General features: G+C 30.6%; 1 protein-coding gene across 8 annotated transcripts in view; it reads right to left on the bottom strand.

Moving 5' to 3' along the window:
- Positions 1–1,566: 1,566 nt before the first annotated feature.
- Positions 1,567–17,237, bottom strand: part of LOC139521660 (homer protein homolog 2-like) — a 52,327-nt gene continuing 36,656 nt past the window's right edge. For 4 of the 8 annotated variants that reach the window (XM_071315162.1, XM_071315159.1, XM_071315155.1 and 1 more), the window contains exons 3-10: positions 15,633–15,764; positions 12,015–12,230; positions 8,339–8,466; positions 7,560–7,716; positions 7,063–7,182; positions 6,179–6,259; positions 3,859–5,604; positions 1,567–3,046 (exon numbers count right to left, since the gene is read on the bottom strand). In XM_071315162.1, the coding sequence (XP_071171263.1) occupies positions 5,407–5,604; positions 6,179–6,259; positions 7,063–7,182; positions 7,560–7,716; positions 8,339–8,466; positions 12,015–12,230; positions 15,633–15,764 (1,032 nt within the window). In that variant the 3' untranslated portion in view covers positions 1,567–3,046; positions 3,859–5,406. Of the gene's footprint in view, positions 3,047–3,858; positions 5,605–6,178; positions 6,260–7,062; positions 7,183–7,559; positions 7,717–8,338; positions 8,467–10,987; positions 11,045–12,014; positions 12,231–15,632; positions 15,765–17,237 lie in introns of all 8 variants that reach the window. The other 4 variants (XM_071315157.1, XM_071315156.1, XM_071315154.1 and 1 more) reach the window with 2 other exon arrangements.

The following is a 17,237-nucleotide window of genomic DNA, read 5'->3' as shown; positions in this document are numbered from 1 at the left end:
GGCCACCGTTGCCATGGAAACTGCAAAAAAGTCAAAAGTTCTCAAAATGCTTTGAACTTAATAAAACTTAATATTATTGTTAAATGACAAGTGATGATGAGGCTTTTGACTTTGAAATTTTCAAAATGGCTGCCGTTGCCATGGAAACGGCAGAAATGTGAAATTTTTAGAATGCTGTGAATGTACTGAAAATTTACAGAAAGATGTATTGCCATGCATATATGTGCATTCACTGTTAAACGATTCTGTAATGGCTGCAACTTAGTGGCAATTGGGGGAAGGGTGACATCCGCTATTGCTTGCAATGGCAATTCTAGTTCTTTTTCTTCTTCCACACATTTTGTCCGTCGTGTTTCTCGGAATCCAATGGACCAATGTTGATGGAACTTTACTATAAGGAGGACCCCCATGTAAAGTTGTGCACCTTGGTATGGAATGGTAAAAGATGGCCGCCGTTTTCATGGAAACAGCATAAATGCGAAAAAAATCAAAGTGTTCCAAACTGGAAGAAACTCTACAGGAATGTTGACTGGCATGTGCTGATTTCCAGTTTGACTTTGGAATTTTCAAAATGGCTGCCGTTACCATGGAAACAGCTAAAATATCAAAAATTCTAACTCTTTCGTTATAAGATCCAACTGGATGAAACTTTATGAAAATGTTCTCCAGTATGCCAAGATGTCAAGACAATATTTGGATTGTTCAAAATGGCCGCCGTTGTCATGGAAACTGGGGCCAAGTTTTGCATTGACCCTATGGAAAAATGCATAAAATCAGCATTTTCTCAGAGAGTATTGCACCAAAGTAAATGAAACTGTATTGATATATAACATGACATGTGGCAATGAGATGTCTGCTTTTAGAATTTTGGAATTATCTACTGTAACCATGGTTGCAGCACAAATGTTCAAAATTTCCAAAAATAATAAAGTGCTGCAAACTGGATGAAACTTAACAGCAATAGTGACTGACATGTGCGGAGTTGCATTTTGAAGTTGGAAATTTCAAAATGGCCGCCGTAACCATGGAAACAGCAAAAATATCAAAAATTTCAAAATGCTTCAAACTTAATGAAACTTTGCAAAAATGCTACTAGACATCTGTAAATGCATTCTTCGACTTTGGAATTTTCAAAATGGCTGTCGCTCACCTGGCAATGAGGGGAAGGGTGCCATCCGTTATTGCTAGCAATTACAAATCTAGTTTCCTTTGTTTTTCTATCCTATCAATTGAAACTCACTTAATCAAAAACTTAATAATTGTTGACTCTAACAATGCTGTCGTTGATACAACACCTATGTCTTGCCTTCCACAACCTTTGTTGCAGCCAAATCAAAAAGTCCTTGCATGAAAACAGAACTGCAACATTTTAGTCAGAAGCTGAAAACATAGCCTGTAGGGAGCTCAGTTATTCACCTTACCCAAGGAAACATTTTATAAAGAAATCCATATGTCAGGTTGTCAAAGAAAGGGAAAATAGAAAGAAACATTTAAGAAAAAAACTGTTTTCCCTAGATGTCTCAATCAACAAAGAAAAACATGTGGGCAACACTTAACAATGAAGAATTATAATTTAATATGCATTTAATATAATGTAATAATGATATGCTTAAACAATAATGCTTGAACAGATTTCATTTAAAAAAAAACATATTTTTGTCTAATATATGTAAACTAAGGATATGTAAAACTCATAAATATGATATAAGTAACACATTAATAATGGTTGTATATTAATAAATAATTTAAAATTAATGTGAACAAAATAAACCAGATATACATAAGTGCATACATGTATTTCATAGCTTTAAATTATGTAAATCAACAGCCTTTGTATGACAAGTTTTACTAACATAAAGTCAATCCTCGAGATTTAATCTTTTAAACAGCTGTATCTCAACAAATATAGCTAAGATAATTGAACAACTTTTGAAAAACAAAACAAAATTAAATTATAATACATTATTTGGCATTAAAAGTTTAAATAAAGCTCTGAATTCTGTAACTTTTTAATTTAATTCCAAATAATTTGGTTTTACCCTTTCAATTATTTAAAAAATAAAACAATAGGTGTTGTCAAGATGATGTTGATGATTTGAATATATATACTGCACATATATTTTTACGATTACCACTTTATACACACTTGATAACAGGACTTTCATTTAGACAAAAAGAGTTATGGACCCTGGAGCTTACAGAACAATGTTGCAAGGTATATAAATAATATCAAACAAAGGATGCAGATGCACAAAGTAATTTTTAAGATTAATGCTACTGTTAGTTTTAATGTATTTCAATGCAAAATATTACTATATTACATACCACCAAGCTTTGATACATTGTTAATTTCTCTTGCAATACTAACCACAATTGCTTTTTTGAAGATAACATAGAGCATTTAGATCATCTTTTAAATAAAGATAAAGTTAGGTTTTTACTGAGACAAACAAAAGATTAGATATTTACAGATACAAAGAAAAAGTTAGTTATTTACTAAGACATGAAGTTAGGTTTTTACTGAGCCCCCAAAAAAGTTAGGTATTTACTAAGACATGAAGTTAGGTTTTTACTGAGCCCCCAAAAAAGTTAGGTATTTACTGAGACATGAAGTTAGGTATTTACTGAGCCCCCAAAAAAGTTAGGTATTTACTGAGACATGAAGTTAGGTATTTACTGAGCCCCCAAAAAAGTTAGTTATTTACTGAGACATGAAGTTAGGTATTTACTGAGCCCCCAAAAAAGTTAGGTATTTACCGAGGCAAAGAAAAAGTAAGGATTTTACTGAGATGAAGAAAAATTCAGATATTTACTGAGGCAAAAAAAAAGTAAGTTATTTACTGAGATATAGAAAAAATTAGGTCTTTTCTGAGATATAGAAAAAGTTAGGTCTTTTCTGAGACATTTTATGGACTGCAATTTAGAATAAAACATTCAGATTAACTTTTTACACAGTTATAAAAGTGTTATTTTAAATGCATAAATTTGTGCTAGAACTTTTCTATTAATAATTTGTTTCATTAATTTAATAGTATTATAGCGAACCCTATGATAGTTTTCCATAGATTCACCTGCAAGTTACCTGTCGATTTAAACTTTTGGCAGTTCTATTGTCCCATCTAACAAATACAACAGGTATTGTTCTCTGTATAGTTTATTCACCAGGACCTTTAAATTTCTTCTAGGAGAAATCTATCACTCATTGATTAATATACCTGAACAAAAAATTGAACTGTCAATGATGAAAAAATACTTATACCAATACTAAGAAAGGACTCACAAAACTGCATGTGGTGTTGTATTTATTCAATACCAAAATCTCGTTTTTAATGCGTTCAATATTAATAATGATTTAAAAATTAAAAGTTGATTTCTAATCAAATATTCAATAAATATTTTTGTGTGTTTGATAAATAAAAATGTGAATATTATTATTTTTAAATTAAGGTCTTCATAAACATAGTCTATAAATTAACAACAACAAAAACATGCAAATTCATTGGAAAATACTAAAAAATGTGTCTAAAATAAACTTTTTATTATTAAATCAGATTTTATATTGAACAGATTGAAAATATATTAATGATATATTGAATAAATACAATATTGCATACAGTTTATGTGAGTTTATAGAAGTATTTCAATAAAAAAACAGATAATTTTTTGGTCAGGTAAATTAATCAATGAGTGATATATTTCTCCTAGAAGAAATTTAAAGGTCCTGGTGAATAAACTATACAGAGAACAATACCTGTTGTATTTGTTAGATGGGACAATAGAACTTACAAAAGTTTAAATCGACAGGTAACTTGCAGGTGAATCTATGGAAAACTATCATAGGGTTCGCAATAATATTACACAATATGGTGAAACTATTTTCACAGATGACAAATACAAATATAAATTCTAGTTGTTTTTTTAACAAAAAAGTTATACTGGCCAATAAAAAACTTCATAACTGTCAAACAATTTCATTCAAGACCTAACAACATAAGTATATTCAATGTTAACAATATCTGTTCTTCATAGCAACAAAGATATTGTATTATATTTGTTTGTCTTTCTGTCTTACTAAACATAAATGGCAAGAATTATAACTCTATTTTAGTCAAAAGTCAAATTGTAACAAAGAAAAATTATACTATATAAATGGCAAAAATGTGTAGCTGCAACCTAGATCATTACATTAAAGTGTTGTGTAGCTAACTTGCTAATATAATATTAATTTCCAAATTGCTCATTTAAAATCCTCATAGTAAATAAGCTGTCTAAAGATAAAGTTTTGCACAAGCAACAGACTTTAATAACTAAAATTAGTAATACTCATTTAGAAACTGACTTTTTGCATTGCATTCTGTACATAGCAGAGAGTAGTAAATATGTAATTCTAACTTCCAACAAGAAATTATGAGTGAACACACTTTATTACAGTAACAGTGAAGATTCTCTATATATACGCTTACAAATAACTAAGAGGTAGTAAAATGATATGAGCATATATCTATCAAATTAATTATACATGTCTATTGTCATTCAGTATACAATTGAACTCCTGTCAAATTGAAATTGACCTAATAAAATTTGGTACATGTTTAAAGAAATTAAGTCAAAAATCAATATGACAACCTCTTCTGTCTTAAAACTACAACACATGTAGATTATACAACCATTTATTTACATCTCTTTGTGAAATGCCAGACGCAGCAACCCTTTCTCAAAGCTTTCAACTTAAATACTGAAGCAGTTAAATAAATAAAAAATATCTAACTTAACAATAAGATAATTTACAAAGGTTATCCTAGCTCATTGTCGGTAAAAAGTCAATACATATTTGTAAATACTGCTATAATACATCAAAACAACCTTTGATCTGATGGCAAATAAATATTATAATCTCATATATAACAGATCAATATAATCTTATTGTTAACCTATAGCTATGTCACAACATTATCTTTAAGTAAATGGAAAGAAATTTCTGAAACAAATTGTGATAGAAATGATAATGCAGAGTGCTATAAAGCAAAAATATGGATATGAAGGTATACCAGAAAACAAGTTTGTAAAACTCTAAAATTTCAAAATTTGCTGCATTCAAAATTTAATAGATTTATGAGAAATGAATTGCATAATATATGTTTGCTTTCATACAATGATATCTCACAACATGTGTGTATAACAGTATCAGATCTAATCTTGAATAGTATTGATAAAATACAAAACATTAAAACTATATTGCTTTTTAAATGATTATATATAACTCTTATACATATCACAATTATCACCAATCAGAGTCTGTTCTCATGTTGTTGTTTTGGTTTCCATAGAAACAGTCATCTGCTGCCATGTATTGGTCCTGGCTAGAGATATTCGTTGCAATGTACAATTAAGTAAATAACAGTTTTATCAGCTGTTTGATTCTTTCTGAATTACTGAGACAATTTGTTCATGGAGTTCGTATAGTTCTGTAACTTTATTGCCGAGTTGTTCCTGAAGAGTTAGCACTTCTGAAGTGTCTTTATCACGAATTGTTTTACAATCTTGTAATTGTCTTTGATAATCTTGTATTTTTAAAGTTAATAATTTATTTTCCTCTTCTAAACTCTGAAAGATAGAACAAATAGCATTGTTTAGGAATAAATTGTACTAAAATTTTGAAAACTTTAATTTTTATAAGTGAAAGTACAGGAGGTTTACTTAAACAATGAAAAAGAATAAAGCTTTCACTTTTAAACAGGTGATCCAATTCAGTTATGCTGATATTTGATTTATTTAAACATGATTGTGTAATTATGTCCCTTGTTATCCATATTTTTTTTTGTACCTAGAATGTTTTGTGTCAGATTTCTAACACTTTCAATCTGCATATGAGCCAAGTGTGTAGTGTGTGCTATCAGTTTATTTTTCAATCATTAAAACACATAATGTAGTAATTAAACATTGAAATCAGTTAAAGGAACTATATTTATTTTCAAATATCAAAATTGCTTCTAATACAATTTTATCTCTCTTTGACATTTTTCTGTTATCAGATTGGTAAGTTGACAATAAACCTCAATAGTTGGTATTTCTCTGTTTAGTTTATAATAGATAATTGAAAGAATAAAAATAGTTAACCATACCAATGTATAGAAGGAATGTTTTAGATACAGCAGTGATGTATTATGATAAACCATACCTGTAATTTGGATTGCATATTATTATTTTTGGTCTCTTTGGCACTAAGTTCTTCTGTTTTTCGTGTAAGCTGATTAATTTCCTGAAATGTATTATTATCATTGATTAATAAGATGTTGTATGTATGACCAGTGACATAAACTCTTACCCTAACCTAGATATAGACATAAAATCAATATGTAAATTACTACCATATTTCTCTTTACCAGAAATATTTGGATTATTGTCCTTTGATGTTTGTGGAGATTACAAAAATAATATTTTTCTGGTATTCCTATTCAAATTATAAAGCTTTGATTTCAAGACTATATGTTTGATCCCATGGTGTAACATCCTGTAACATGGGAGACACAGATCTAACAAGTCCAAAATAATTAAACTGGCTATGTTTATTATGAGATAAAGACTATGGAACAACTACTTTCATTCTCAACTCCTGTAATACGCCAAGCCATAAACAATATTAACATCAGCTGTGCAAGGACCTTCCTTAGATGATCAAAGACGGAACTGTTTGCATTTGGTTATCCTGGTGATCTTTGGGAGTCCACATGCACACTGTTTGTGCAAGGAAAAGCAAACTGACCTGGTAAATGGTGATAAAATCTGACCAAGATAATATCGAATCAATCTTGCAGTTGTTTTCACCCTTATCCTTTGGTCTTTTTGTAGTTTTTTTTTATTGACAATCACACCACATTTCTTTATTTTCAAATTTGAAAGACCAAAGACTTTGGAGCTTGATCATGTCAACTAATTCAAGCCTCTAGACCTAATCTTCACTTTACTATCATCAACTTAATTAACAGCTGCTATGGCAGGGGCATAAACAAATTTTTTTTTGGGTGAAACAAAGATCATAAAATTATTATTGATATGACTTACATCTGATTTATCTTGACTTTCTATCTGAACTTTCTCCAATCGTTCTGTCAGTTGCTGTAGTTCTGTTTGTAAAGCTCCTATCTGTTCTGAGTTGTTCTGTTGTTTCTCCATTTCTACAACCTACAATATATCATATTATAAGTAGTTACTTTATTTTGAAGAAAAGTGTTTCACCTAAGCGATGGGATTACTTCTAAATAGAAAGTTCAAGAGAACATGTCCAAAAACTAACACATCGCTATATCACTTTGTATTCAGGTTGAATTAAATAAAAATATCAGTGACTAAGTAAAAGCCCTTGTAGTAAACCAAACTAACAAAAAACTCATGGCTAACTTTTGTTTTGCATGGTATTTATTTACAAGTTATTTTCCCAGTCAGGTTATTTTCTTAACAACTAAAAATTACCTTTTTCTTCATTCTAGCACTTTATTTTTTATCTTCAAGGTTGTTTTTTTTTACAGTCAGGTCATTTTCTTAACAACTGTGTATATTACCTTTTTCTTCATTCTAGCACTCTCCTCTTTATAAGCTGCTAATTGTTTTTTCCATTCCTCTACATTTGCTGTGCTCTCTTGGAGTGCTGCCGTTAGTCGTGCATTGTTGTTTTTCAGTGTCTGTAGTTCTATCTCCCATTTTTTGGCATTTGCTGAACTGCAAATTAAAAGAAAAAATGTATTTACAAACCAAAGCACAGAAGAGTTATTGCAGAGTTATTCCTCTTTACATACTTTAAAATCATATAGTTGAGTTTTCAGATGATACAACCATTAGTTTGCTGTTAGGATATTCTATTATTGTACTTTAATCTTATTTTCTACACGGACATATTCTTTTTTTTTTTCAACATTTTTATGTATTAATTATGATATAAATGTATATGTTTTTATGTACTATGGGTTAATTTATTTTCTTTTGTAGCCTTTTTATAGGAATAGGTGAATATTTTTGTGGAAACTTAATTTGTGATTCTAACCAATTCTGCATGCAAGCCTAAATAAAGTATGCATTTCATTGAAGACTTTAAGAATTGGTTCACCTAATTATTAAACCTAGGGAATTATAGACTTTAAGAATTGGTTCACCTAATTATTAAACCTAGGGAATTATAGACTTTAAGAATTGGTTCACCTAATTATTAAACCTATGGAATTGAAGAAAACTATACCAACGAACAATAATTAATCCACATTACCAATATAACTAAAAAATAGATAAATTAAAAATATTATATTTGTAATAAATATACTCCGGCCTTTGTAAGTTTGTTACAAACCTTTGGGCTAAGGCAAGTTTAAGTCTATCGTTTTCATATTTCATCTGACTTTCTGGACTGTTACCAGTAGAACCAGGAGTATTAAATGAATTTCTTCTCTCTTTCAGGTTTAAACCATCCTGAGATCCCTAAAATAGTCAAAATACAAATACACATTTTGTTTATAAACATGGATAAACGAATTAAACAGCTTTCATCTTGTTTGATAAAAGACAAATGATGACCCTAAGCTATGTTGTGTGATATTAAATAAAATTGGTACTTATAAAAAATGAATCATGCTTCTAAAAGACATCAACAGCAGAAAGGACATAACAGTCTGTGCCATTAACTTTTTGACCAAGAATTAATTGTTTGTTTGATTGATTGGTGTTTAACGCCACAATCAGGTATATTGTGCTATTTTGTGGCAGACATTTTTTATTGGCTGTTTAAGACACAGAGCCTGGAGACCTTCAATAGGAAATGCCTTGTCAATTAAGATTGGAGTTGAGCCCACCTGCAACATGAGGGATTTAAACTGATGACCAATGAGTCCAAGAGGAATAAATGGATTTATATATTTGTCTCATTAACATTTATCCTCAGTCTTTTTACTAAGATATGGCACAGCAATAGCAGTTTTAAAGCTGAGACTAATTTTACACAGAGAAACAGAAAGGAAAAGCATAAAAATGCAAACACTCCAAAGAATCTTCACAGGAAAATGCAGAGGAGCCAACTCTCAAAACAATCAAAAATGGTTATAGAAAAACAAACCAACAAGCATTAGTTATATTATATCACACAAAGGTGTCTAAGCTATTTGTAAGATTCAGTCAAAAGATAAATTTGTGAAATACAATTTATGTATCTAATTACAGTTGTTTGTATTATGAACAGAATCACATAATGTACTGTGTTCGAGAATTAAAGCATTGGTGCTAGAAGATTGTAAATAAAATAAATTGCTTCGCTAAGTGCAGCTAGATACGACCGCAGAGGGTCAACCCTAAACAGTTTGCGCAAAAATGGACACAATATTCGCACTTGATACAGGTCTGAATTTGGAATGCAATTAAATATTCGACACATAATCAAATATTAGACACATAATAGTTTTCTGACACAGAATAACTGTAGCCAAAAAACTTAGAATTGGTTTTTCTTTGTGGCATTAAAAAATTAATATTAGAAGAATTGTCTTTTTAATTTCTGAAATCTGAAATGAGAAACAATTGTCACCCCACAGTTCCTTCTCCCCCATTTTTTTTTCACTTCCTCCCTTTTTTCTAAAATAAAAACTCATTCACTCAAATATGGTCATAATCTCAATTCAAATTTCTTAATACATAATTAAAAAGCAGTGTAAGGGAGGTAATCCAATCTTAATATTGTACTTTTTAACCAGGACACCCTTGTTTCCCCACTTTTTTGCCCCTAATTCCAAAACGGTTTGAGCCATAACCCCCCAAAAGCCAATCATAACCATCCATTTGTGGTATGGAAACTTGTGGTATAATCTCAGGGAGATCCATACACCATTCCACAAGTTATTGTCTTGAAACTAGAAAAATGCTTATTTGGGCCTTTTTTTTATGCCCCTACTTCCTAAACTGCTGGAACTATAACCCTCAAAATCAATCCCAACCTTCCTGTTGATGTCATAAACCTTGTGTTTAAATTTCATAGATTTCTATTTCCGTATACAAAGTTCTTGTCCAGAAACACGGACGACGAAAACAATGTGATACCAATATATGACAGCAAAATTTTTGAGGTGGTATAAAATTATTACAAAATACATATACATATGCATACATACATACAATGCATATATTTTACTGTATTCATTTTATTAAAAAAAAGAAATAATTTTTCCAAGAATCCAAGCATGCAACTTATATAGAATTATTTTCTCATCCTAAACTTCATGCAATCCATCTATAAATATACTATGTTTTGGCTACACCAAGTCCATTTCATGCATATGAGTTTTCTTAATATTTTCATGTACTAGTATTTACTTTTTTTTAACCTTTAAAATTGTTAAAATATCACCTTAACCAAAACCTGAAGAAAAGGTAACTCTTGTACCACCTGACTGTCCTTGCCAAAGTCTCAAAAAGGTATCCTTTCGAACAAATTCGATAAAATTATTCTCAAAATTGAGAATCAAAATTGTTTACCAACATTTGTGCACTGATGACTGAGCTTATGAATTCATTGTCTACATTAATCATTCTTTAATTAAAACATAGATGTTGTGTATTGCCTTTAGAATGAATGTTCTAATCTATAGTAAAACATGAGATTTCCTGTGAATCAATCAAAAATATATTACTAATTATAATTTACATGTCCATTACTTGTTGGTAGTAATTGGTTTAGATATCAAATTCCTAAGCTCAAAATATTATTGCAATGCAAAAAGTGTGACAGTATCAGAATCTCAAAACTTGCATTCATTATTTTTTTCTTAAAATAATATTTTTCAATCTAAAAATTAGATTTAACATTTTTGATCGAGGATTCCCAATAATAAATGCATGCATTAATTTCTAAATTTACAGTACTTCCGATTTTCATAACAGTGACGATGGACAAGAGTTATTCACTATAAATGAAGGAAGCTTTATCATTCAGCAAGAATTAGAAAGATCAAAATACTTTGTTTCCTACTGATGATTGTTCAGGGCTTTCTGTTGGATCTTCTGGGCTATCAGTCTACAAAATTTGGTGATAATCTCTAAACTATTCCTCTCAATAACAATTCTCTTATTACACATGATTTATTTATAAGAAGAATTATCGGAATGTAAATAAGGCTATATATAATCCTGAAGACATAGATAAAACTGATAGCATATGAAAAATAATAATTCACAGATCATAAATCTATAGATGTTTTGACTGAAATTAAGAGTTACACAACACATGTCTGTTAATATAGAGCAAAAATAAACATATTATTGATAAACAAATCAAAATAAAACTCTTTCTGTGTTGAGATGTTTCCTATCCCAGTTTACTGTTTCAAAAATAACTTGTTTAGTCGAACTAAGTGTTTATTCAGAGTGGTTTGAGAGTTTTTAGTCAATGTTAGTGATTTTACAAAATCTAAAGAAAATGTTATCAATTTTTGTGCATTATTATTTCTATTTAATTGATGTTTTTAACAATTACAACAAGTTATCTATGCTATGATTCCTTTACCCTTTCCTACATAGACAAGATTACAAAAGAGACAAACAGTTTCTAATGTCATGCTTTGTTTGAATGTAATGACTTATGTAGAAGCAATAGAGGCAAATTAGAAACAGCAATTGTGTAGAATTTATAAGCAATGAAACTTTCAAACTATTCAAATTTGTACAATAGAGAAGACCATGAATGTAGATTTTTATACTTATATATTAAGCAACTTCCTCATTCAACATAGTGAACATACCCAATCATCATCATTATTTTCATGTGGTGTTCAAGAAATTTTATTCATGTTCCTTCTTTTCAAATTTACTGCTTTGTTCAATCAGACAGCTACAAAAACAAAGCAAAAACACCAATAATTTCTTCAAATTAAAAATAAACCAAGAACACCTATATTGTTTTTGCAATGCTTAAATCACATTTACTTAATTTGGAAACATCCCAACACTATACAGTTATATAAAGAACATGCAAGCACCAAACAAACCTGAACAGCAGAGAGGCTAGAGCTGCGATGGTGCAGGACCTGGCGTGCACCTGCTGGGGAGGGAGGAAGAGCAGGGGAAGACTGGCTAGCAGAGTGATTCTCGTCTACAACATTCCCGTTAATTTGAGGACTATGTTGTGGTGGAGGCGGCTGTACTTGTTGTTGAGCTACCTGTTGTCTTGTAAGATCTTTGATGTCTTTGAACTTCTCTATAAACTAAAATGAGAAAATAAATAGGAATGAAATGCTTCTCAACCAAAAACAGTTATTGTGTATCAATCTTACAAAGACCAGATATAGTCTAGGTCCCAGTTCCATTAACATGATTCAAGATCAAATATCATAAGTAGATGTCTGGCTAATAATGATTTCAAAAGGAATATTCCAGCACCTGAAAACATTGTTTTGTTGTACTCTGTAAATCTAAAAAAAATATTTAGAATGAACCAGACAGAACTTTGAAGTTCAAGAAAATAGTCACTTTGTGTTATGCCCTCTACCTCTGGAAAAACTAGAGTTGTGATGGTAGCCATCTCTGTGAGCCCTGCTGTAAATGATGTGTGGTAAAACATTATTGTATCTTTACCATAGAACATGGAGTTGTCAACTGAAATCAAAGTATTTACCTTAATCTTTGACCTAGGAAGTTGTACATACATTATGACACACCTTCTGGATATACATGTCAAGTATAAACTTTGAAATCATAACAGTTCTCAAGATATAGAGCGGACACCATTTGTACCATAGAACATGCAGTTGTCAATTGAAACCAAAGTTTTTGACCTTGAACTTTGTCCTTCATACATCATGACACACCCTCTGGTGTTGGTTAATATGCAATCCAGAGGGTGCATTGCATGTCAAGTACCAGCATTAACTTTGAAATCATAGTGGTTCTCAAGATATAGAGCGGACACAATCTTTACCATAGTACATGGGGTTGTCAACTGAAACCAAAGTTTTTGACCTTAGCCTTCAACCGAGGAAGTTGTACAAATATTATGACCCTCTGGTGTTGTTTGATATAGCTTCTTTTAAACAAAACTAAAATTATAATTGAATCTAGATTTGTCACAAGACTGGTCTTAAATAAATTGACATAACTATATCTGATCCCTTTTACTTGCCACAACTCTGTGTCCAGTGAAGCAAAGCAAAAGATAGATATCAACATCCTAAGGTTCTGGAGTCGAAGGTCAATGAATAGAATAGAAATTGCTAATGCCATTAGCAAGGACATCTCTATTTGGTATTTTGGCAACTGTTCACATTCACTGTATACACATACTTTAAAATAGATTGTTGAAAGAAGGAGAGCAATGGTACTATTTAAGCAACATGCTTTATAAACCTGTACAAACTTGTAGGACAAATTTTCAAAATATAAATTTCTTTCAAATAATTGTATTTGTTGTTAAGTTAACAATCTTATAGAACAGAGATGAATTTAACAAATGCAAATACAATTAACATTGAAATATAAATTTGTGAAATATTTCCTCCAAGTAATAGTATACACTTTTAAGCTGGCCATGTTGGTCAAATCACTCAACTGACAGGAATTATTAACCAAATTACAATCAATTTGTAGATATTCAGTACCTCTGTACTTTTATGGTAATAAATAAGTTAGGCCTTTGTTCTATAGTAATGATTGTTGTGTCAGTTGGTCAGAAAAGTCAGCACTTAATATGATACAAGTATGGTTTAAGCTGACAGGGCACTGTCAAAAGAAAACATTTTGTAATGCAAGTGACAGATCTATGCCAAGTGATTATTATATCTCAAATAGTGAAAAATGGGCCAACAGCTAGAATATATAAGAAGTAGACTTATTCATACCCTTTATCTATATTCTGATGAATCAGTGAATGAAAAAAATGTTCATGAAGTTTGATGGTATCAATTCATTTTATCTGATTTCTTCATTAAATTTTCTTTCATCAGATATCTAGTGTACTAAAATTTATACATCAAAATTTCACCACTTTTCCATATGATAATGATTGAATTAATTACCATAGCAGAAACTTATTATAAATTTACTCTTAAAATAAACTAGTCAGTTGGACAGGTGTGATTTTATTTCAGAATCTGGTAAATCTGCCATTAAATACTTCCCCAGCCTGCTATTAAAATTACCTTAGTATACTCTATAATAATGAAAATCAATTTTACAGAATGTATATTTTGTCTAGTCAATCATCCAAGTATTGTAGCAGAAATTGTATAATTTCAAATGTTCTATTCTGGTATAATAAAGATATAATTAGTAACATCTTCTATTTATTGCTTTCAATTACTAAATAGTAAATTATTACATATGAATAGCTTTGTTTAGGATTTCAGATATTTCATATCTCTCACAATTTAGTGTTTCTATTTTGAGTTGTATGTAAGTTTACCATTCATAAAAACAATTAACAGGATTCATTATAGTAAGACTTTAGATATATTTTACCATGGCAATACTTGTTTACAACTGTCGTTCTTACCAGGAAGAAGCTGTATCTATCATAGTACAGGCTCACAAATTGTAACTATTGACATCATAACAATTTTGTATTGTCCACTAAATATTAGATTCTGCACTAGTTTGTCTGTCATGCTTCAGATTAGAAATTTTGGTGAAGTAGAAGTCTAAGAGCGCATTTGTTTCTAACCTAAACGATGTAAACGATTACGCGCGTAGTCGTTTAATCCATTTGTTTCTTACATTTTTTGGTCAACGTTGACATCGTTCACGTAAACGATGTACGCGCAAAATAGTCGCGTAGTCGTTGATCGTTTATCGTTGAGACGTGTAAACGATATATTTGTTTCTGCATCTGTCGTTTAAATAATAACGAGCACGTGTTGTTTTCGCAAAGTCCTGGTTATTTATTTCCCGGACTTTTACCTGTTTGTTTACAGTGCGTGAGTGTAATCTATTTCTGTCTGACTACGCGGGGTCGATAAAGTTTATTAAACGATGTATTTGTTTCTAGCAGCTCAACGTTTACTAAACGATAGTCATCGATGACAAAATTTCGGGTTAGAAACAAATGCACTCTAAACAACTTGAAACTTGGGCAACATGTTTCCTATATGATCTTACTAATTTTGATGCCAAATTAGAGTTTCGTCCACAATTTCACACTCTTCTGACCATAGAAAATGATAGTGAGGGATGGGCATCTGTGTACTATGGACACATTCTTGTTTCTATAATCATTTCACACACTTTTCTTCTTTATGGTCATATTTTCATATTTAATGATACTGGGGAATGTAATTTTAAGTGGGATACCTATTTTTTTTAAGGGTGGTGGGGGGATTTCAAGGATAAAGGTTAACCATAATTTCAAATGTTTAAGAAGAAATTTTTTGTATAGGTTTATATGTAAACTTAGAGAAAGAACACAAAATCAAATATCTCCCAAACCTACTTTTGTCTCAATCCATGACAATTGGTACCCATGAAAATTACTGGATCAACAGTATGTAATATGACAGGTTTTATTTCTTCTTTAAATTGAAATTTGCTACAAAGTCCTGAAAATTTACAGGATAGGAAGTACTTTCCTCATGCAAGGCCAACAATATAAACAAATCTGGCATAAATATCTAACAAACCTTTGCCAAATCTGCCTCTGATGTAAATCCAAGTCCATATACTGTGTTTGCCCTTGGATCTGACCACTGACCAAACTTCTGGGATGTTTTAGTAAAGGTCATTCCAGGAGTGATAGTACTGTTGATGATTGCCTGTAAGATATTAAACAAATTATATATAGTGTTGACTACATGCCTTGCTTTGTTTTACATTATCTTGGGAGCTGTATGATTGCCTATGAGACAACTATTCACAGGAGACCAATTGACACAGAAATCAACAAATATAGGTCACCGTACCACCTTCAACAATGAGCAAAGCCCATACTGCATAAGTCAGCAATAAAACCCCCAAAATGAAAAATGTGAAACAATTCAAAGGAGGAAACTAATGGCCTAATTTATGAACAAAAAAATAATTGATTGTTGGTTGCTTAACTTCCAGTGTCAAATATTTCATGCATGTTTAGGATGACACAAAATAATGAGCTAGTCCACATAGATCAATAATGCATCCAAAACAATGTTTTAAGACTATAGTTTGCTTTATATTTGAGAGAGAGGTGGAATAAAATGTAAACTTAACATTGTTAATGTCTCAAACCTTCGATGGCAGCCATTTTGTATCAGAGAGGCAAAATAAATCATGCTTAGTATGTAGATCCTGCCTTGTATGTCATAAAACACAACAGAATGACACAGCATTTTCATCCCCTACAGACAGTTCTGATAATGACATAAATAATTATGGATCCTTGATACAAATGGAGATAACTGTTAATACAATTATGATCTTTGATGAAACTAAAGGATAACTATGATGGTTTAATTAACTGATGTCATTAAAATAACATTAAACACTCACTTTGGAGAGCTGTAAGAATGGATTTTATAATGTTACAAGAACATTACAGTCAGATACTTTATATCAGTCAATAGACAGATTAAAGGCACCAAAGTGTCTTTATGACTATCTAGTTATGACTTCTCTATCAGAAACCTTTGAACAGCTCATCAGGTTTTAGTCACAAAGCTGAACAAATTATCAATAAAGGGCAGCTAACAATATTTCTATGCTTATTTGTATTCTCAGTGGCATCATAAATATTTCAAGGCTTATTCATATACTCAGAAGTATCATACTGTTTTAATAACAATAAAGGTTCATTACTATTGATGCACTTTTGATCATCAGAAATAATTTCAGATATAGAAATTCAAGCACTTCATTAGTTTTAATTAGGATGTTTTATTTATAAACCTCACAGAATTAAAAGCCCGATATTTATTATCATCCTGTTTTTATTATACATATGATAAAACAAGACAATAACCACCAAGTTTGTTCTTTGAAGGATTCAGTTCTAAAACATATAGTTTTATTGGAGCATTTAATTAGCAAAACACACTGAATGATTGGTAATGTAATTGCCTTGCTTTTTTACAACATGTAAAACATTATAATAGCTTGTGATTTTTTACTCCTCTTTGTTCTTTTTTTCTCCCTATTATAACAAAATCAGCAGAAAAGTCAGCATTTATACACAAGTTGATGGCTTTCTTGTAATTGGCCTGCAATTCTTTCTATTCATGCCATGGTTATTAATATTAGTGCACAAAATATTT

The sequence above is a fragment of the Mytilus edulis genome, chromosome 4 (genome assembly GCF_963676685.1).
Source record: "Mytilus edulis chromosome 4, xbMytEdul2.2, whole genome shotgun sequence".
Lineage (NCBI taxonomy): Eukaryota > Metazoa > Mollusca > Bivalvia > Mytilida > Mytilidae > Mytilus > Mytilus edulis.
Note: the sequence above shows the minus strand (reverse complement) of the source record. Positions and strands in the feature narration are given on the sequence as shown.